This window comes from Erigeron canadensis, chromosome 5 (assembly GCF_010389155.1).
Source record: "Erigeron canadensis isolate Cc75 chromosome 5, C_canadensis_v1, whole genome shotgun sequence".
In the NCBI taxonomy this organism is placed as follows: Eukaryota; Viridiplantae; Streptophyta; class Magnoliopsida; order Asterales; family Asteraceae; genus Erigeron; species Erigeron canadensis.
In genome coordinates this window covers 38079730-38102469 of record NC_057765.1, presented here as the reverse complement: position 1 = coordinate 38102469, position 22740 = coordinate 38079730, and the positions used below count along the sequence as shown (strand labels likewise).

At 33.2% G+C, this 22740-nt stretch overlaps 3 protein-coding genes across 5 annotated transcripts; 2 read left to right on the top strand and 1 right to left on the bottom strand.

The window, feature by feature from the left end:
- Nucleotides 1-1102: 1102 nt before the first annotated feature.
- LOC122600430 (zinc finger CCCH domain-containing protein 12-like) lies at nucleotides 1103-6877 on the top strand. Of its 2 annotated transcripts, none has more exons than XM_043773141.1 (3): nucleotides 1103-1510; nucleotides 2375-3018; nucleotides 6401-6877. In XM_043773141.1, exons 1-3 carry the CDS (start codon nucleotides 1443-1445, stop codon nucleotides 6625-6627), a joined length of 939 nt encoding a protein of 312 aa, XP_043629076.1. In that variant the 5' UTR covers nucleotides 1103-1442; the 3' UTR covers nucleotides 6628-6877. The 2 variants fall into 2 exon arrangements, with proteins under 2 accessions (XP_043629076.1, XP_043629077.1); XM_043773142.1 differs by having other exon boundaries at nucleotides 1105-1510; nucleotides 2468-3018.
- Nucleotides 6878-13435: 6558 nt separating this feature from the next.
- Nucleotides 13436-16548, top strand: LOC122600589 (transcription factor bHLH71-like). Of its 2 annotated transcripts, none has more exons than XM_043773335.1 (3): nucleotides 13436-13793; nucleotides 15173-15619; nucleotides 15974-16548. In XM_043773335.1, exons 1-3 carry the CDS (start codon nucleotides 13452-13454, stop codon nucleotides 16103-16105), a joined length of 921 nt encoding a protein of 306 aa, XP_043629270.1. In that variant the 5' UTR covers nucleotides 13436-13451; the 3' UTR covers nucleotides 16106-16548. The 2 variants fall into 2 exon arrangements, with proteins under 2 accessions (XP_043629270.1, XP_043629269.1); XM_043773334.1 differs by having other exon boundaries at nucleotides 15161-15619.
- A 607-nt stretch (nucleotides 16549-17155) lies between these two features.
- Nucleotides 17156-18497, bottom strand: LOC122602104 (RING-H2 finger protein ATL51-like). The gene has a single exon (XM_043774833.1). It carries the CDS (start codon nucleotides 18246-18248, stop codon nucleotides 17334-17336), a length of 915 nt encoding a protein of 304 aa, XP_043630768.1. The 5' UTR covers nucleotides 18249-18497; the 3' UTR covers nucleotides 17156-17333.
- Between the last annotated feature and the right edge of the window lie 4243 nt (nucleotides 18498-22740).

The following is a 22740-nucleotide window of genomic DNA, read 5'->3' as shown; positions in this document are numbered from 1 at the left end:
TACGTTATTGTATTTAATAATCAATCAACATAAACAATGCTCACTTTAAAACAACAATGACGGTCTGCACTTTCAACCGGACTAGGAAACACTTGAGTTGAATCATACATCCATGTAATAACACGGTACCATTACTTAACCAGCGTTTTTTTTCCTATGCCCCGCCACATCGCGTGGGTACAAGGCTAGTAATATATATAACTATATAAGTAATGATCCATACACCGCCTAATTTTAGCCGTACACCACTAAATGTGCATAAAGGTGTTGTACAGTACAACACTGTGAAGAATAATTGGTGGTGTACAGTTAAAACTAAGTGGTGTAGGGATGTGCAAATGACCCGACCCGGCCCGACCCTCGACCCGCGAATGAATGAAAATTGGAACCGTGACCCGGCCCGTAAAGGTACGGGTCGGTTCGGGTCGGGTCGGGTTCAGGAGGATCGCGGGCGGTTCACGGGTTTCCTTCACTTTTTTTCGGTTTTTGCCTTCACCCAGCCCGGCCCGACCCGCGTGACCCGTGACCCGCGAATGCAACAAAAGCGTGAACCGTGACCCGGACCATTGGGGCTTCGGGCGGGTCAGTTCGGGCCGGTTCCGGGTTGGTTTCGGGTCGGGTGCGGGTCAACGGTTTATTTGCTCATCCCTAAAGTGGTGTACCGATCACAACCCATAAATATAGATTATACATTTCAAAACAGCCTCAACTACAACGAGCATGGTACCCGTGCAATGCGCCGGCGATGACATTAGTTGCGAAGTGGTGGCATCGGCGTGAAGTGGTATTGGTAATTGATACAAAGATATTTGATTTTTAGGGATAATGAATATCTTTTAAAAGATTATGGAATGATTGTGTAAGTTAAATAATTAAAGGTAAAATGGTAATTTTGCATGTCCTAAAATTATAAACTTTTTAACATAGAGGTCTAATTTTTATATAGTAATATAGAAGTATAGATAATATTTTTGGTTTTTTGATTTCCAGCACTGTAATTTCTTCTCCTTTACAATTTGCCCCCTAGTCACATACAGTACATGATATAAACACCATTCATTATTTTGTCCTTTAGCTACTCTTAACCTGCAGTAGCACCCCAGCATCATCAACTCCTTAATTTTGCTGCTTCCAATAGATGTTCAACAAACGGTCAACCACCACCATTGGTGAACTACAACCGGCAAAACACAAACAACCGCCGCCGCCATCTCTTCTCGGGAACCAAAACCGCCGGTCACAATCACTACTAGCACTTTCCAAGCATCATAAATCCTTTAATTATGATGATAACATTGGTCATGGGAGTTCATCTGCGGATAGCTAGGAGTATTTGCATGTCATATGATCAACGATGGAGAATCTATACTTTACCATCTTCCCTCCATATATAGCTTATCGGTTTAGGAGCCTGTTACCTATAATTTCATGGTTATCGGCAAATGCATCCGTGTGGAGCTTTGACATATACCAATCTGATGTTTTTTTCCGGGATCAAAGGCTTCAACTGGTAATAATCTCATAATTTACATACACTTTGTTATCTTATGGTTCATTGGCTAACACACTCCTTTCATTGGTTACTTTTCTCATCCTCAATGTCTCTTAGTTTTTTAGTTCCAGTTCCATTGTATGACTTTTTCCGTACTTGTTTGATGCTAACTGTGCTCAGTGCCGCCTTCCGCGGGTTTTGAGCCCCAGTACCTCGTCGGTGTATGGGGGAGGTTAAGATGTAGGCAGACCTTACCCATAGCCAAGTAGAGAGGCTGCTTCCAGTTTTCTACCTAAATGGTAGAAAAGGCCTCCAACCTCTGCATGAGATGAGGATCGAACCCATGACCTCTGTTTCCAGAGGCTAGGGTGTTTACCACTGATTGAACAATGCTGCTATGATGGTAACTGTATATATGGGGAAATACCAGTCTCATGAAATACCAATCTGCTATATAGATCCTTGACAAAGATTGTCTTGTTCTTAAGACTTCCGTAGGATAATTGTAATGGAAGGTTTTACAGATTTCTTATTTATATGTTATAAATCCCACATTTAGATGTCAATGATACTCTGAAGTCAGAATTTAGGGCCCTTCTATTGCATCACATATTCTTATCTGTTTGGATACTGTCCGTGATACTTGGATGCTCGGAGTATTCTACTTGCATATAAGTATATGACTAATTTCTACCATTAGATGATTCATTAAATGTTTACCTTATCCCTCGGGGGTTTTGGGAGTTAGGCCTTTTAGTTCTGCTAAAAAACAAGTATCTTATTTACGACGTCGTTTTGGAGCTTTACTATCTATATATAGCCGCATTTTACATAGGGTTTTGTATACACTGTTTAGTATTACCTTTTAAAATATATCCCAAGGGTTTCCGCCGCATCTAAAATGGACGATCGTCAAGATGGTGGAAATGTCATTCACATCATTGGTGGAGATGAATCTGATGTTTGGGATGACAGGCCTGTTTCAGCAACAATGTATGAGTATAACAAGACTTTTACTGAAGATATCAGAACTGCAGATCTGAGTTATGAAGAATATAGGCCTGTCGAAGATCATAGAGCTAATGTGGCTAAGTTAGAGGATACATTCCAGTTTCCGGCACTTGGATCCTCTAAAGTTTCAATGGAGGCTGGTAGATCTTGCAAAAGTCGGTACTGCAAGATGTTCAGTACTGCAAGTGGCTGTCCTTTTGGAAATAACTGCACTTATAATCATGATGAACAATCTATAAATAGAGAAACAACGACAATAGTGTTGGGTCGTGCATCTGCTGTTGGTCATAGGAATGGAGGAGTGACTGGGAACCAAGGACCAGTACCACTGCCTGCAAGGCCAATGGTACTGTCATCACCACTACCACCACCATTATCATCTCTGACAATTGCACGAGCCACGTTTAATACTAACTTGAAGCCTCCTAATTGGAGAACAAGGATATGCAGCCAGTGGGAACAGGCAGGTTATTGCCCATTTGGGAGTAAGTGCAATTTTGCTCACGGTGAAGCAGGTATATTCCATATCAATTAGCTTTACATATAGTAAGTTAGTAATAAGTTGATAATCACAAATTACCTTCTTGTTTATATATTTATAGTTTAGTTTTATTGTTGGATATTACAATTAATATCGTGTACTCGATAGCTTGACTAATACTTGTCAACCATGAGTGATTGAGTTTCTATCTTAAGTTGTTGATCAATATCTAAGTTACAAAGATTATTGCATTGTATGCAATTGGTAGTTTTACTTCTAACACTTTCGTAACAGAGACTTCACCTTAGATATACCCTGTTTATGGTCAATGGATCTCAAGGTTAAAACCAAATCTAGAAAATTGGTAATAGATAGTAAGATATACAGATAAATTCTAACTCTTATTACGGGAAGGGGTTACACTTTTTGGTCACTGCTTAGCTAAGGTCAATCTACAGAATACATAGTGTATGTTAACTAATCTTTCTAAAATTCATGTTGTGACTCTTAAGCCTACTCTTGAACCCGCTCATTGTCTTTACTCTGTGCATTAATGCTAAGTTGCTAAGTGCAAGGTTATGTATTCCTAAGGATAATTTCAGCAATGCTCATTATTTATGGAAATTGCAATTTATAAGTTACAACTCTTAAGAAGTGTTTGTCAGTTTGTTAAATTATACAATATGACCCATTTGACAAGGCTTACATAGTGAAGATTCAAATGAGAAGGTTGATGTGTAACCCCTGCACTAGGATAGACAGGAGTGTAACTAAGGATTTCATGAACCTGTTTAGGAATATGAATACATTGATCCATATATGCTTAAAGTGTGAACCATAGATAGATAAGAGGTGCGCATTCACAAAAATGCATTTTGCTTTGGTAAAGTAACATTCCTTGCTGAGGGTGACTTCACTCCCTCAAAACTGTTTAGAAATAAGTTTGTTGGAACTATCACTCTAGAAAACTCCAAGGTCATCACACTGGGCTGTTAACGAGTCATGCTTTTATCGAATTATTCGAGCTCAAACTGGAGTTCAGTTTGTTGAATCGAACTTTATCAAGCCTGAGTCCAACATTTGAGCTCAAACTATTTATCAAGTTGAATCAGAGCTTATAAAGACTCAGCTTGAGTTCTTATCTACCTTTTTAAGCCTTACATATGTATGTACATGTGTGTAGGGTGATCATGGGCTCAAACCTAAACCGAACTGGTTGTCGAAATGGGTTAGGATTGGGGACTGTAAACTAGACCATTTTTCCGGTTGGTGTTCCATCCGGGTTAAGTAACGGGCCGGGTTAAATGCTAAAAATCCGTGACCTGACTTTTCTAACTAATTGTAAGTAACATAGTTTTGTTTTAGCTTGTCTTGGGTATACGATGCCTTATAAAGTTACCATCACTATCTGTGATCGAAGTAATTTACTTCTTAGGGAGAACCTTAAGCTGTCTACTCATCTGTTTTGATATGTGAAACCATTTTGCAGTGCAAAGGTAGTTTGTGCATATTAATTAAGAGAAGCATCTCTTCATGTTTGTAGATAATAATCAAACCATATAAAACAAAAACCATCACATTCATGAGCAAGACTATTAATTAAGAGAAACATCATTATCTTATTTAGGAATCTAGAAGGTATATCGTGATATATATTACTGATGCAACATTCTTACCAGGCTACTCGTGTTTCACGGGTTTCACAGGTTAAATCCGTCCTGGCCTGTGAAATTTTGGGCTTACAATCATATGACCTGTGAGCCAGCCCATGTGTTCTTGGGTTGACTCGGTTACGCGTTACTTCCGCCCAGTTGTATATATATTTAATATGTATATGTAGTTGGGCCATGTTAAAATGAACTACATATATATATATATATATATATCTTATTAAAAGTAAAACCATATCTTGCAGACATTTATAACTACTGATAAACTATATATTTTATTGTCATTGGACTTGTCAAAGTTGTTGTTCTAGTTTTTTTTTTTGTTAATTTTTTTATATGTATATGAAGTCATTTTTATATGTATTTAACAGAGTTTTTTACAAATCTTATTCGATTCTAGTTCGAGCTTGCATCAAAAAGCTCATCTAGCTAACGAGCTGAGCTTGAGCTTAGCATAAATGTTTCCATTCAAAGTCAATCCCTGTCGAGATTGATCTCGGTTTGGCTTGTTAGCAGCCCTAAATCATTGTCTGTGAGTATAGTGTTTTATATAATCATCCTAGACTATGCATATCCCCTCATCATTGATCTGCTGATCTTTTTGCTTTTGGACTGCTGGAGGACATATTTATATGAACAAACCTTGCTGTATGAGGACATATATATTGTGCTAGTTATGATAACAAAAGCAGAGTTACTTGTATTGGTCTAAGGCTGCTTTATATGATCTAAAGCCGACTGGAGCGATGATCTTGCTAGCATAAATTATACAAAGTAGTAGCAGTCTAAATCATTGGATTAAAACAATCTTGGGAGGCCGTAAATAACTAAATATTATGATAGACCTTGGTCTTTGGGTGACCTTTTACCCATTTAGCATGTTCTCGTGTTAGTTACTTTTATTTATTTGACCCATTTAAGAGTAAGCAAAACCCATATCTACTAAAAGTTTAAGTAAATGGGTTGAAATTGTCACATCTCATATTCAATAGCGATGCAAGCAACATATATGCACACAAAAGCCATAATAAGTAATAACCACCCGGAAGAATGTCTGCTTGTAGTCTATCTCATATGCCTTTTGCCCCTTGACGACCTTGCATTCTAAGTATTCATAATTTATATTATCAAATAGCCTTATGATTTTTAGTAAAGATTGCAGAGTTTAAGAAAATAGAGGGTTTGTAAAGCTTATATGTGGCGAAGTGTAGGCGTGTAGCCAAAGTATCAGGAAAATGGAGGGTAATTTTCTGTCTCTGTGCTATGTAGTTGTCATATACAGTACATTTTTTAATTTTAACCGCTTGCTTAAAATTTAAATTCTGATGTGCATGTGCTCAACAGCTCAAGTATCAGGAAAAACTTGTATTTACATCAAGTAGAAAACTTAGATGTATTACTCGTAGTTAAAGAAATGTGTAAAGTTATGGATAGCAATTATCAATATAGCTCATACCCTTTGACTTTCAAAGTCAAACAAATTTTGTATGTCGACATTATATAATCCAAATAGCTTTAATATGAATCCTATTATTGGTATGATCATGAAAGTGTAGTCCCCACGGTTACTTGTCATTTGCGTGTCAGATGACTAACTTTCAAATTCTTGCACTGATGTCTAGTACACTAATTGTTGGAGAAATGTGAAATATTGAGTTATCATGCAAGTTTGACAAGTAATAGAGAACAGTTTTTTAAATTTTGTACACCTTTGGTTGTATTGTAACTAATGCTTTGGTTTGGCAGAGCTGCAACGATATGGCGGTGGACCTCTTAACAGAGAGGCTAATCTCAACAACCAAGGGCTCGTGTTTCTGAAAAATGTAGCAGCCTCTGTTGTCGGACCATCTGTCTCATCAGTTGCTTGTGCAGGTGGTTCTGAGAAGCTACCAATCGCAGAAGAAAAATCTTTTCAGAAATGGCCTAAGAAAATTAATCGTATTTACGGTGACTGGATTGACGACATTGAGTAAGCTTGATAAAATTACGGTGACTGGTCCGCCTTTTAAACCGTGTTTGCTAATCTTAATTATTTCTTCGACAATTAGACTATTAGTATTAAGATCATTGTCTAGTCATTTTGGTGAACCTTTAATTTGATGCCAAATAGGATCACTTCAAATAGTTCTATGGATTTTGCTGCAAGTTTTGGGATTTAGAGGTTTTCTTTAGAATGGTGTTTGTTCTTGAATTTTCATTTTTATTTTTTGCTTTCGTTTTTAACCTTGCTTGGTGTCATAGCATCATTTCAATACAGTGGTCAAATTAGTATATATGTTTTTACCAACAAAAAAAAAAAAAAGAAAAAAGAAAAAAAGTAGAAGAGCATTTAGCTTGTAAAAAAAGGACAAAGCCATATTTGTGAAGATTGAAGAGGAAAGAAACTTGTGGTCACATGGAATATCATGGCTTGATGTCTGACAGTCAGAAAGGTTGGACTCTGGTCCAAGGGAGACACCACAATCTCTATTGGTTGTAGCTTGCTTTCTTGGCCTTTTGGATCTTTAACAACCTATCATGAACATATTATCTGCTTTAAGATTAATTCGAACTTGACCAACTATTGACGATGTCAGGAACCCCATGCCACGGTAAATGATGCAATTAGGGCCCATAATTAATCAAAGTGAGCTTCATAAAAGTAGTTTTCCCACTCATTTAGTTAAAAGAGTTATAGGGTGGTTGTGCAAATTGAAAGTGTTGCAAGCTATTATGTTCGTTTGAGGTATGTGTTAGAAGTATATCGGTGTATTGAGTATGTCTTCCGATTTATGGTTTATATCGTCATCAATGATGTTTATATCCGTTTTAGTCTATATCATCATTTTTTCAACCCTATTATCCATCATCTTCATCCTAAAATGAAAGATACACCCTTACTTAGTATAATATACGAGGGGAAAAAAAAAAGATAAAAGGGCTCACATTTTGTTTCATCATGGACGGTGTCGGGTGAAGCTCCACCCTAAATATCATGTAGCCAAACATACCGGCCTGGCCAGATGCCATGTGGGGGTGTCCGGGTGATGCCAAAGACTACCCCTATGCATAGTATTTGTTCTAATAAGGTGAGTATGTCACATGATTCTTAACACACGAAATGTTACTTGGTAAAAAGTTTGGAGGAATAAGCTTTATCATTGAGAGGGAAACACTCGCATATATTTTGCCTTTGTGCCGATAAAAAAAAAGTACATATGCTTATAAGATAGATTTAAAAATGTGTCCAAGGATTGTAAATAATGTAAAAAAAATAATATAAGACACTGTTAATGACAACCCTTAGGACTGTCAGTAAAAACTAATTGAGAACATTAAAATTCGTATCTTGGTATTACAAAATTGAAGAGACGGTTTTTAATATATAATGTATAAATTTTTAAACATGTAATAAGTTGTTAGTGACAATTTTTAAGGCTGTTATTATCATATTTCATATATGATAGAAAGGGAAGAAGGCATGTACAGAAAACTAGAAAAGTAGGTAATTTATATTGTTACAAATAAAATGTTGTCGTAACTTTTAAAAGAAATAAATTTAAGTAGATTTGATCATTTTAGATAAATGATTCTTTGACCGAAAGTTGACCTACTACTTTTTGTCTTGGGATTCATATTTGACGACATAAAGCACCATTGAGGCCAATGCTATAGTCTACTTTCACTTTAACCATCATTGTTGATCTATCTTCATAAAGTGAAAATGAACGGTTCGAAAATGTTAAAAAGAATTATTAACTTTCCAACCTGCAAGAGTACTACTCATTCCCTCAAAAGTTGCATTGCTTTTTCACAGGTAAATATAATGTAAATAATAACGTCATTTCGATCATAATGATATGACCAGATCGTTAATGTCTTATAAACACCGAAATGTATTAATTTTGGTTATTCTTAAACAAGTTTATTATTGTGAAAAAGCTACACCAAGGCTGTTGTAATTTCTACACTTTTATTCATAACGGTTTTTGTTATAACGGTATTCTACATGACTAATTGAAACAAATACAAATCGAGAATTACGAGTTTATGTGTCTGTTTTAATATGGGGAAAATTACCACAATAGCCAAATATGCGTGTCTATATCAAAATATAGACACCTGCAAAAAATTTTACCATAATAGTCAATTCTTCCTTACCACCTACTCATTTTAGTAAGAATAATCAATAACCAATGTAATAATGCCAAATGTTTTTTGTTAGGCCCCACATGTGTATTCTCCTCTCAAAATAATTCATCTCTTTTTTTTTCTAATTTTTTTTCTCAAGTCAATTCAGAAATAACTAAAAAGATGAACAATTAGGTAATGAATAACAATTAGCGAACGGTCATCTTTTTTTTGTTTTCTTCAATGATTAGTATATTGATGGAAAATGATTTTTTTTTTTTTTTGGGGGGGGGGGGTCTGGATAACTTCTAATTGAATGAGTTGTTCACGTAATATTGTAAATTTGAGTTGTTTTAAAGGCTTTTTTGGTACTTCAAAAACTATAAGTTGATGTTGCCACCTCTAAATTAGAGCACTAATTAATGAGCGATTGTAAAATGAATAAACGATATATAAACTGCACAAGGTAAAGAACTTTGAAACAATTTAAGCATTTGAACTAATTGTCGTTTGAAAAAATAAGTATTATCTTTATAAATGACAAGAGGTTAAATGGATCATACATAACCAGTTTTCTATGATTGTGCACATTCACAACAATTAAAGATCGTTTGCTAATAGTTATCCATGTTACCTAATTGTTCATCTTTTTGACTTGAAAAAAAGAGAACAAGACAAAAAAAGATGGATTACTTTGAGAGGAGAGTACACATATGGAACAAAAAACACTTAGCATTATTACATTGGCTATTGGTAATTCTTACTAAAATAAGTAGGTGATAAGGAAATATTGACTATTATGGTAAAATATTTTGTAGGTGTCTTTATTTAGATATAGACACTTATGTATGACCATTTTGGTAATTTTTCTTTTAGTATGTGTTAATGGAGGAAATGTATGTGTGTGAAATGACGGTTACTCTTGTAGTCTTGTGTGTATCGAAAGAGAATATGTATGAAAGTGGATACGATTGGAACTAAAAATGAGGTAAAAGCCTAAAAGGTTACAATATACATATACCATATGTTTGTAGTTTATATACAAGGTAACTTATTTTACATTTTAACCCCTGAACACTTAATTGTTTACAATACAAACATTTATTAACATACAAATTGACACTACAAAGTATTATTTCTAACACTAATCAACCAATAAGTATGAATTCTAGTCTCGTTTTGGACAAATTATGAGTATGTATGGATGTGTGTATGCAACTATGCATACTTGCCCTTTTTTTTTTCTTCTTTAGTCTACAATCCACCACATTCAAGATTTTCAATATCTTTGACAAAATGGACACACTGTAAATATGATTATGCATAGTTTTGGCTCGTTGTTATATGCATAGTTTAACATAGATGTGGTCAATGTGTCCAGCCAATGGGTCCTCCGCAAACCTGCCTTGTTTCATGCCAGAAGACCTCTGTCTCTTTGTCTAACTTCTATTATTAGAAACTTTTTGGAAAGAGAGATACACTTGATAAGGAAAGGAGAGTAAATATTTGTATAAATTTTGTATTCCATAACTAAAGATAGCACAAAGGATTATGAATTAGTAATGAGACTATGACAAATTCGTGAAAGAGTTTAATTCAGGAAAAGGTTTCGACAAGAAAAATACATCATTTATTCATTTGAGTCTCCAAAATAAACCTTCGATATGTTTTTATTGTTTTAAAAAATTCTAGAACGACAATTATACATCCAAATTGTTAGGTAGTTTGTAGGCTACTAATAAGGATGTTTGTGGGAAAGATGAGGTAAGGCGGAAGATTTTTGTGGGATAATGTTGTTGTGGGTGATACATGGAGGCAAGGACGGAGCCAATATGGAGGAAGTGGGTCAGTTGTCCCTACTCTAATTTTAGTACAATGTAATTTTTCAAAATTCAAAAGGTGTATTTATATTTTTTTTCCTAAAGTAAGAAAAAATAAGTAGAAAATATACAAATGTTACCTTCGTGTCATAAGCTTATTTTTTGGAAGTCATTGGTCATCAAAACATTAGATAGATATTGTAAGAATAAAAAATTTGGGTTGTTTTGATTTTTAATATAAAGAATGAAGATTGGTTTAAAAAAAAGTTTTCTCTGTTTGGGTATGTAAATATGTAGTACATTAATAGTGTGGTTGTTTGTGAAAAATTTATTTTCTTTCAAATTATTATATTTAGTTATCGCAAACTAACTAATTATAATAACTATAATAGTTATGTATGAAAGATACATATACTGTACAAGCTAATTATTTCCTAAGAAATATATTTTTTGGGTTTTTTGCATTATGATTGAAATCATTTTCGTTTAATAAAACTTTGTTCGACACGTGTGATTTTTATTAATTAAAAAAACTGGTATTTTTAAATATGAGTGTTATACCCGGTGTAACGAAAAATATTCTTTTGAAAGCCCATTTTCTATTCTTGAGCTAGAGACCATTTTTTTTACATTATCGGGTACTACTCTTATAAGTATGATAAACAACTTTTAAAATTGCCCCCTCATACACAAATTTTTGGCCCCGTATCTGATGGAGGGTGTCCATCAATAAATATATATAAGGAAATTGTGAAGGATGAGGAGAGATTGATAATGTTTGCGTATGTATATTAATTGCATGTATACAATAGCTGGTAATTTGTGAGAAGTGAATATATTATTGATGTGGGTAAAAGAATGTTTGTTGGAAGAATATATAAAAAACTGGTGTGACATGCTGAATAAGTTGTTTATGTGAAGAACAACCTCAAGTGATATTTGCTGATAGTCTTGGATTGCATGCGTTAGATACAAAGACTCATTTTTCTTGGATAGTCCAAAGAGTCTATGTTTATATTTAGTTGCAACCTCAGACAAAAATTAAAATGACTTGACGAACAATAAACTACATAAAAGCGTATGTTATACGGATTTTGTTATTATATGTTCATGAAATCTCATTTTCACATTGTGATGTAACAAACCGTGACTTAGACACTTTTGTATATATCAGATTTCTCATACCTCGTAGACATTGGCACGTTGATAGTTCAAGTTCCGTTAGTAACCTTGTTAGGTAAACATTTTGAGTGACTAAAGCAAATGTTCGATGATGATCTTGGAATATGTTGTGTAGCCTCATATATCTAGGCAACCCGCGTAAAACGCGGGATTTATATTAATTAATTAATTTATTTTTACATTAAAAAACTTATAATATCTGAAAATTATTAACATCTAAATAGATATTTACATATTGAACATCTATAATACCATATTCATTGTCCAGGAATAATATTAACAAATCATGTTTTCAACCATAAAACTAAATTATATACATGAAATATTAAAGAGATATTTTCATTAACTAGACCTTTACTCTTATTGAGGATACCAAATATGTTATTTTTATTCATGTATTTAATCAATCACATTAAAAATATCGTAACATAAATATTTTTTAAAAATATTTGTAATGTCATATTGAAATAAAACGTTATTAATAGAAATAAAATGTGATTGAAAATTCTCGTAACAATATACGAGTAATATTTTTAATGTTTTATCATAACTAAACATTAAAAAGATAAAAATAAATTAATAAATAAGTCATATAACTAAGATTATTTACCAAAAGATAATTAGTGAAGTAAATGGTATAGGTTATCAACAAATAAATAAGCATATAGTAAATTTATAGAAGTTTTTGTCAAAACTTAAATATCATATTCAATTTATCAACCCATTTTAAATACAAATTTTGTCAATCACTCAAAAGTTTCTAAGTACTCAACCCATTTGTAGTGTGTCGTTGAAATATAAATATAAATATTACAATATATAAAACTTTGTATGCATAAAAATATAATATATATTTTATATAAATAAATAATTTCTTTTATAAATTATAACATCAAAGAATAAAGAGTATCATTATTATAAAAATTTTGTTGATAAAGTTATTTAGTAGTATTTTATTAGGCCATTACTAAATTAAAATAAATAAAATTAATTGTAATCAGTAAATTATGAGGACTAAAAATATTAGTGACATAATTCTTGAATCAATGATAATATTCAAGGAAAACTAATTGTGGAATATAAAAGATAAAATGTAATCAATGCTCACGCTTTTTTAAATTTGAATTAAAAGTTTTATATTAATATATATTAAAGATACAAATGAAAAGTGATAATATTAAGGATAATGATATTTTTCTAAGTCATTCATAACAAATATACATATTATACTACACAATATACCATTACATAAAACACGAATGGTTGTGAATGACTACAAATCATTATTTTTTTTTTTTTTTTTTTTGAAATTTGTAGATAAATTGTCCGAGTCACTTATGTTTAGTACTAACGAGGCTTGGTGCCCGCGTATTGCAGCGGTTAAACGGTGATGATAATACAAAATAGTGGGGAAAGAATTGATATGCGTGTGTGTAAATAGGAATGAGAAAAAGAAATTACTGTGTGTTAGATAATGGTAGGGTGTTTGTCTGATTATGTTTAGAGATATAGATTTAGAGTTAATGTGTGAATTAAGGCAATATGAGAATATTGAAAAAAGTGCTTAAATTACTTAAAATAGAGTATCAATATGTTTTATAAGGGTTTATACAAATGTTTGCTATATAAACAAAAACATAAAAAAAACCTTGATAATGAGGAGAGAAACAAAGGAGCAACAAAAGATGGGTACCATAGAGACACCTTGTTCGTGTAGTGAACTGCTTAACTTCATACTCCATGATACTATTTCTGAAACCCATTATGAAATCACCACCTTGTTCCCACCTCCCACCATTCCATCATATACTTCGCCACCTGAATCAGACCAAAAGCTAGTAGAAAAAAGTGGGAAGAAAAACATTAAAAAAAACAAGAAGAAGAAGAAGAGGGCAGTTTGTAAAACCAAACAAGAAGCAGAGTGTCAAAGAATGACCCACATTACTGTTGAAAGAAACCGCCGGAAACTAATGAACCAACATCTTGGTGTCTTAAGGTCCCTCTTGCCGGAATCTTATATTCAAAGGGTTTGTTTCATTTAATTTTTTCTTTATAATTTACGGTTCATTATGAGATTTGAAGTATTTGATTATGATGACAAAAAGTTAACCATAAGACAAATTATCACAAATAGTACTTATTATGGGATTGTTTAGAAGTGCAACTTTTTAAGTCTTTATATAATTTTAAAGTTATCCCTAAAATACCACTTAAACCTAAACCCAATACTTTTAATTTGAAATGTGTGTTTGGGATTGTGTATTTCTGAAAATACTTTTGGCTCATAAAGTGTCATTAACCTCAAATAAGGGTGTATTTTTTAAAAACCAAGCTAAAAAGCACATAATAACCAGAAAAAAGTGACATACAAAATATTGGATAAAGCTAAAACGTACCTAATGGCCAAATATTTCAAACCACATTTTGGTTTTCAGAAAACGCAATAAGCTTTGCACACTCCCAATACCCTCAATATGAGCTAATCTGGACAAGTTTTTTGGGATTATGTATTTGAAGTACTTGTTAGCTAAATCTTAAAAATAGGAAAGCATAATGTGGATAGTGTTTGTTTAGGTAAAAAGGAATTAGAAATTTTGGCTTGCTTATCTTCTACTAATATAACAACATTGTTCATGGTTATGTCATACACAAGTAATATGTAGCAAGTGCTTATATATTAACAAAATATGCAAATCCCACAATACAATAGCATAAATGGTTAAGAAAAGGACGGTATGTTGCATTATGTGGTTCAGTTGGTTTCATGAATTGATAACAACATATAACAATCAATTTAGCCTTAGTTTAAGACTTGTCTAATACAACTTTTCAAAAATAGTGGCTTAAGCTGGTTATATACATGAGGCTAAAGATTGGAGAATTAGAAACCTAAGCCTTAGATCCTGGCCAGTGCAGTCGACCCTTGCGTGGCCACGATAGTCGCCTTCTGAGAGAACTTTACAGATTTCACTTTGTGTAGTTGTGGATCTAGCCAGACAAGGATTAGATATCACAACAGCCAAGAAAACCAATTTACCAGCTACACATTAGTGTCTTGATTATTGTTGCCTTTTTGAGTCTGAACAAGACATCGATCTTATGTATTTAGGAATTGTAAGTCATAGGATTAGATGCTAGATTATATGTTAGTTTAAGCAACATTTAACCATTACAACTTCCCAGGCTGCAAAATTGTTTGTTAGCCATCTACCCCATGAAGCTGCAACATTTCGTTTATTTTAGTTTCTTAACAGGTACAAATATTTCTAAAATGTCATACAAGTGCACATGTTATTAATAGCAGAGAAATAATACATATCTGTTTGCTATAGTGAACCGTAATTTTAGGATGGGAGGGAGTATATATTATGAAATTATACTAAGGGACATATAGGTAACATTTCAGGGTGATCAAGCATCAATAGTTGGTGGTGCAATAGAATTTGTAAAGGAGCTTGAACACCATTTACAATCTCTTGAAGCTCAAAAGTTCCTCTCAGCTCAACAACAAGAACAAAAGCCAGTCATTCATGACCAAAATAGTACTTTTAACACTAACCCAACCAAGGAGTGTGAAATACCACAATTGCCCCAATATTTTCAAAAACTTTTTTCTTACCCACAATACACATGGTCTCAATCTTTCAACAACAATACTTCAAAGAGCAAGGGAGCAATGGCTGATATTGAGGTCAATTTGGTGCAAACACATGCTAATCTTCGAATCCTGTCACGAAAACGTCTAAATCATCTCTCGAAATTTGTTGGTTTCTTGCAAACGTGTTACCTCTCCGTACTACACCTCAATGTCACCACGTTGGACCCATCAGTGCTCTACTCCGTTAGTCTTAAGGTATGTACAGTACTTTAACTCCCCAAATGAAACCATACAAAATGAAGTAATGATAAGTATATTTTGGTCACGCACTTAAACTCAAATTTTTATTTGAGACAACTTGAACTTATTTATGATAAAATCTGTTAACTTATGTCATAGTTTATTGCTCAAGAATGAGCCTAAATTTAGCCGAAACATAAGACCGATGAACCCTTCCTAAAAAGTTGTGGTGGGTCCACATGACCCATTTTGACCCTGCCTAAAAGTTTACGGGCTTTAGCATAATATCAGTTTAAGCAGTTACCCAACTCATCCGACTTATCCATTGTGGCATTTGAAACTTGGCCTAATCACATAAGCATTATGCAGATGGAAGAAGAATGCTGGCTGAAATCTGCAGATGAGATAGCAGGTGTAGTCCATCATATACTTGGACTTGTTGAAGAGGAAGCTGACTTATGTATTGATTACAAAAATGAAAAGTGGCTGCATGTTTACTAATTTACCCCTGCAGACTGGGTTATATATACTACAATGTGAATACCATCCCTTCCATGGTAAATTGTCATCATTTTGATGTACAATTTTAGTTAATTAAGATGTATTTTTTCAAGTTGGCATGAATGATTGAGTAATATTTATCGACTTAAAGCGGGCAAGAATAATAGAAGGTAGGATAAGTTGCCACAAGCCCACAACTAATTCTGTGTAAGATAAACCGGCTGGATGGTCAACTTCCACTAAAGTGAGTCTAGTAGTCAACCATCAAGATGTTTTCACAATGTCGAACCTCATTAGGTAAGCATCTTGATGATGACCAGAGATAATATTCGAACAGGTTATGCCGTGTACATTAGAGTACAGACTTGTCTTTTCCAGTTACCTTGAACAGGGAAAATACCCTCAGTTTATAAAAGGAATGATCTATAGCAATTTTCATAATTTAACACAATATAGTCCGGACTCCGGAGTTAAAAGTATTTTAAAAAGAAATGATCGAATGTGATACATTTTGGACTTTCTAGAACCTTAGCCCATCGACTTTGAAAGTTTTTCTTTTGCCTCAAAACAATGTCTGTAACTTCAATGCTACAAAACTATCAACGTTAAAACTAGTTTGTGTTACTTGAAAGAACTAACCGATCATCAATAGATGAATTGGTATATGGTGAAGCTCGAGACTAAGAGGTCTTGAGTTCAAATTCTGGTTTGAACAAAATGCTCTCAGGAATGGAGATAGGGGTTTTACCATAATGGGTTCCATCTGGAATTGAAGTTGGGTATATAAAGAGTCATGCTGCTGAGCCCAAATTTGCCGTTAAAAAAAAAAAAAAAAAAAAAACTTTAAAGAACTAAATAGCCTTTCAATTGTTTACAAGCACTGTGGGAAAGTGTGCATACTTTAGTGATTGTGAGGTTTTTTTCTAGTGCTCTCTTTCGTCACAAATTATGTTGTTTAAACGGATCCCCTGTCCGAGAATCGTTTTTTAAGTAACGGGATTGGCTTTAGAAAATATTATATGAACCCCATGAACCCAATTTCATTTTGAGTTGAAAATATAAACTTAAACATAACAATACCAAGAGGTACGTACATGAAATGAATGACCATATATCCATCCAAAAATAACTACGACTTCAAAACAAAAATCCTAGTTACAACCTCTATGGTAACAAATATTTACAACTTGAATATGATCTTTTCCAAGATGGCTCGCATTAACAAACTTCAACACATGTTTTCCTTGTAAACATTTTGTGATGATTCAGCATCATTTCCATAGTAAACTTCTTGTCGTGCCAGTTCTTCCGCTTGATTAAAGAACGTTACTTGGGCTATTGATGCTTGAGTTTGGCACAAATAGCCCATTGATTTTGATCTGATTACCTCCCTTCGACCATCCTCTCCAATATCTCTTTCTTCTAACTCACTTGTCATCACTGGTGGCAGTAGTGGTGGAGTACTAGGAGGAGGTGGAGGTGAGCTACACGTCGAATCTTTAACTTCAAAGCATACATTTGCTCTACATAAGGGGCAATTCGAATGAGTTTTAAGCCAAGTATCAATACAATGAACATGAAAGGCATGATCACAATTTGGTAAAAGCCTAATGCTCTCATCTTCTTGAAACTCACCTAAACAAACCGTACATTCTGTACACAAAACCAAACCATCTCCTTTCTTGTACTTGCACATTGTAATCGACTTGATCATAGCCTCATCCAAACCCTTACCTAAAACAAGCCAAGGAACATAGCTTGAATTATCATCATCTTGATCAATACCATCCACTACAATTTCCAAATCACGGTTTTCTTGATTCACAACCACTCTACTTGACAACATAGATGATTCATTGTTTCTTGAACAATATCTCGAGATTATAACATAGTAAGCAATCAAAAGAGAAAATGTTCCAATAAGAGCAATGATCATAATCACCACCGGTGAAAGGGTGGTGCCACTGCCACCTAAATCGTTCACTAGAGGGGGTGGTGGTGGCGGCGGCGGTTGTGGTGATGGTGGTGAAGGAAGGACAACATATTTACACCATTTTGTGCAATATATGCTGCATATCTTTTTGGAACAATCTTTAGTACTTATATGAGGTATCCATGTTTTTGGATCTTTTAAAGAACCCATAACAACAAAAGTTGTAGCACAAAAACCTTTTATTCTATAGCTTAAGTATACATTAAAAAGGGGGGGTTCAAGAGAAACTCAAAACTACTACACACACATACCTCTAACCATGCATCAATAGAAACTTGAAACATGTAGAACATATAGGATCTTAAAGTAAAATTGGAGAAAAGTTGAAAAGATGACCAAAGAGTTTGGGACAAAAGAATGTAAGGAGAGAGCTTTCATTCACTTTCTCTTGTTCTTTAATTTTCTTGTTCTTCTATCTTTCAATTTTTTAATTTATGTTGGTGATATTTTGATAAGTGTTGGTTAGAAAGTCTTGCAAGTAATCAATGTTCTTTTATTATTTATAGAAGGTAAGTAGTAGTTGGAATTTCGACATATCTTTCTTTTTTTTTCCTTAATAGAAAATGATTTTTTTTTGTTTTATCAATATAAAATAACGAAGTGTACCAGAAATTGAATATGAACTAAAACGGGTTATGTGAAACTAAATTGGTATTTGGCTTAATGTTATGCTTTTCAAATAAATAAGCTTCTTATCGGCACAAAATCAGACCAATTTGATTAAAAACGGCCACGGAAATGGGGTTTGTGTGCGGTAGTTTAGGAGATGACATCTTAAAGTAGGAAATTGTTCAGACAAGGACTCCTTCTTAGGGCGTGAAAGCATTCCATCGGGCTTCCCACTGAAGGAAATGTTCAAGTCTCTTGTCTCATATCGTATGCTTTCTAGCCTGCCTCTTTCTTGAGCTGCCCATGGAATAAAAAGTAGATCTCTATCCGATCTGTGAAAGGCCATATTGCTATGCAATGTGGTCATTTGGGGAAGTTGTGTGAAGTTGATGAGCTGTTTTCTTGACAATAGCCAAATTAACCAAGTTCTTGGCCTAACTAGATAAAGTAGAGCTGCGAGAAACCAAATAAAGCAACATGGTTACATGGGTTTAAATTTGTTCATTAAAGGATATAGTATGCTAGAGCATGTGGCAAGATGGCCAACAAATGGGTTGTTTAGAATTAATTGTGATTGAAGTTGACTCAAAATTACGACTCAAAGAAGAAGTAACTTACGACTCAAAGAAGAAGTAGCTTTCTTGGGTCCATGAAATAAGTGGATTGCAAATTTGAACAATTCAAACTTGTAGAAATAACCAAAGTTATTAGAATCATCAATCGGTTCAAAATAACAACATATTTTAAGTTAATAAGTTTAAGTCCAGTGTGTTTAAACTTTTATATATAACAATCTAATCTGATTATTTATATTCTACTATCGAGTAGTGACGAAAGGCATCTGATTGCTAAGTTTATTGGGAAATCTCGTGATCATTTTCGAGTAAGGCGATTTTTAACTCGGATGTATGCAGCTAATTGGGAAATCCTTGTGATCATTTTCGAACTTGTTTTTAACAACGACTTAGTAGTGGAGCGACGCAATTTTAAAACGTCGATCTGACCACATAAGAGAAAAATATGGAAGTAGTAAACAAAAGATAATTCGTTGTATATTTGATGCACGAAAAAGCCCAATATATATTTGGATCGATGAAAGCAATATTTGATCCACCATAATTAATTTCAAGAAGTATGAGTATGATCATAAGTTCTACACAATAATGTCATTTTCTACTTACTGAAACTGTTGCATGTTGCACAATCTAATTTATGACAAATAGTTTTTTTTCGAAAGATGTGGATCATTTACTCGCAGCAGATGATTTAGTCTACGTTGTCTTAACTTGTTCTGCGTTAAAGAGCCCCCTCAGGAGAAACTCCCAACTAGACCTTTCAAAGGCACGATATTTAATTGGGATAAAAAACTCTCCCTTCTACAGGACTCATTGGAGGATTTTATTGTGAAATTTCTTTAAATGTTTTTTTCATATTTTAAACTCAAAACTTTCAGCATGTAAAACTAATGCTCAACCACTAAGGTATAATAAAAAGTACAATTTATGACACGTAGATATTATAAAAACTAATTATAATCTTTTTAAAATTTGATGGTGTTAGAAACTGTCAAATTTAGGGCCTCGGGAGTAAAAAAAGAAAAGAAAAACAACGTACTAAAATATACTTACAAATTCCACACATATTTACAATTCGTTCACTATGATATTTGAAGCTACAATCTTTGGGTAACAAATAAGACATAGAGTCGTGAGTCGTAACACAGTGTATGTTTCGTATACAATGTTACTAGATTATTTTTTTTTTATGTAATACACAAGATCAATATATTAAATTTAGTTATAGAATAACATGTTAAATTAACTATATGACGTTGTCATTTCGTTTAATCTAGTTATAATATAATACCCTTAATAATTTTTTCACATAGATATATCTAAAGATCTTTGAAAAAGTAGTAAAAAAACAATTAATGGTAAAATTGTTATCAAATGACATGTAATAATACTTTTATAATTACATGTCATTTTTACTATAGATATTTTTTTTGGGTTAGATGGAGTAATATTCACCATCCTTAACCTTTGCAATATATATACTTTATTATAAATGTCATATTGTTTTTATTAGATATATGGGATAATATAATTTAAGATTTTCTTTATTACTTTAAATAAAGATGTTTTATTTATACTTAATTTTTCTTATTATACAAACTACCACAGACATAACCTATCAATCATATAGAATGATAACCATTTTCAAGTATCAACATTTTTCAACAGATAGTACCCTTTTTTTTAAACGGCAAATTTTAGCTCAATAAAGAAATTGCTCAGTGTCGTCTTCTGCGGATTTTGAGCCCTAATATATCAACGATGTATAGGAGAGGTTAAGATGTAGGCAAACCTTACCTCTATCTAAATAGGGAGACTGCTTCCATATTTTACCTTAATGGTAGAAAAGACCCTCCAATCTTTGTCTCGGATGAGAATTGAACCAATAACCTCTGTCTTCAGAGGTTAGGATATTTACCACTGATCCAAATTTAAGCTCAATGACATTGTATATCCATGTTTCAAGTCCGGTGAACATTTTGATCATATCTTGATTTGAAATTACAATCTTAAATTGCGAAGTCTCTCCAAATACTAATTCATTTAATGGTCTATGAACAACTTATAATCTATAGTTAAGTTTACACTATTATAAAAAGACATAACATACATATCATATTAACCATCTTCGACACAATATATTTTAAATAATAATGTCAATACATCTCAATATGTCTTATATTTAATTATTGATCATTCAAATAAATAGTTAAAGTTGACTTAAAAATAAACATAAAAAAACATAATATATATGAAAGGACCCGACTCGACTTGACCATTTTATTATTATATTTCTTTAAAACAGTTGATTTTATTTGACCATTTCAATACTTAGAAAATTTTAGACCAAATAAAGTGAAAAACTTAAAATGTTCAAATTTGAAACCTAACAAATTAGAACACCTTAATATGTTTACAATAAACATATCCTATAAGTTTTAGACCTTGAAAAGTTAGATAAAGCTCGGAAAAACTTTTGTTTGAGAACAGGATAACTACGGCCGCGAGCACGGTCGGTTGTGCTCTGTAGTCGTACACCCAGGATGCTGAACACCAAAACGAAAATACTGCAGACGCTGAGTACGGTAAGTCGTGCTTGCGTCTATACTCTTACTGCACACATTTGAATCATAATTTCACAATCTTTCGACCTTAAACATTTAAACCAAATCACCAAAATGGATGAAAAAACATAACTCAGCATTAAAAGACTTTCATTTCATCAAACATTTCAATTGTTACATTCAATCGGCCAAACGGGTCATTTATCCAAGTTGCCAACAACCAAAATACCATTTGACATCTATTTTCATTTGACCATAAAACTCAAGATTGTTAATTTTGATATCCACCAAGAACCACATTGACAAAGACAAAATACAAGTACCATGAGCCAAGAATTCAAAGGGAGACACTACGGGTCCTATCCACATTACAATTTTCCGCATTTAGCTAATATATTCAATATCCATAACTCAACTTCAAACTTCAAAGCACATAATCTTCTTTTCCAACTTCCGGGACAACCTATAAAAAGGGTAAACAACTAAATGAATAAGCCAAAGCTTTGTAAATACTATTGCATGAACCCTAATTTAATTAATAATAAAGTGAAAATTATACCTTGGAAGAATAATCACAACAAGATGGAATAATGGAAATATCACTTGCTTCCTCTTTTCTTCATTTTGTGTGCATCAACACACTCTAAAATCTTCATTTGAAATTACTAGAATACTTGAAGTTATTATTATCAATTTAAGGATTTCTTAAAGTAAATTTGAAATAGAACACACACATGAAATGAAAAATTGCATGGATGAAGGAAAGAAGAAAGAATTAGGTAGGAGTGGAATGACTCAAGAAAAAAGAAAATGGCTGGCATCTCCTAGTGATATCACGCTTCTTTTAGTTTTTTGATGGATAAAATACCCGTTATCCACTATAGTTCCAACTAA

Bases quoted from the DNA above. Each gene is read 5' to 3' on its own strand.
- LOC122602104 (XM_043774833.1), bottom strand. From the start codon at position 18,248: ATGGGTTCTTTAAAAGATCCAAAAACATGGATACCTCATATAAGTACT.
- LOC122600589 (XM_043773334.1), top strand. From the start codon at position 13,452: ATGGGTACCATAGAGACACCTTGTTCGTGTAGTGAACTGCTTAACTTC. The intron at 13,794-15,160 runs GTTTGTTTCATT...AGGGACATATAG, and splicing joins CGGAATCTTATATTCAAAGG to GTAACATTTCAGGGTGATCA. The intron at 15,620-15,973 runs GTATGTACAGTA...AGCATTATGCAG, and splicing joins TCTACTCCGTTAGTCTTAAG to ATGGAAGAAGAATGCTGGCT.
- LOC122600430 (XM_043773141.1), top strand. From the start codon at position 1,443: ATGCATCCGTGTGGAGCTTTGACATATACCAATCTGATGTTTTTTTCC. The intron at 1,511-2,374 runs GTAATAATCTCA...ATATATCCCAAG, and splicing joins GGGATCAAAGGCTTCAACTG to GGTTTCCGCCGCATCTAAAA. The intron at 3,019-6,400 runs GTATATTCCATA...TTGGTTTGGCAG, and splicing joins TTTTGCTCACGGTGAAGCAG to AGCTGCAACGATATGGCGGT.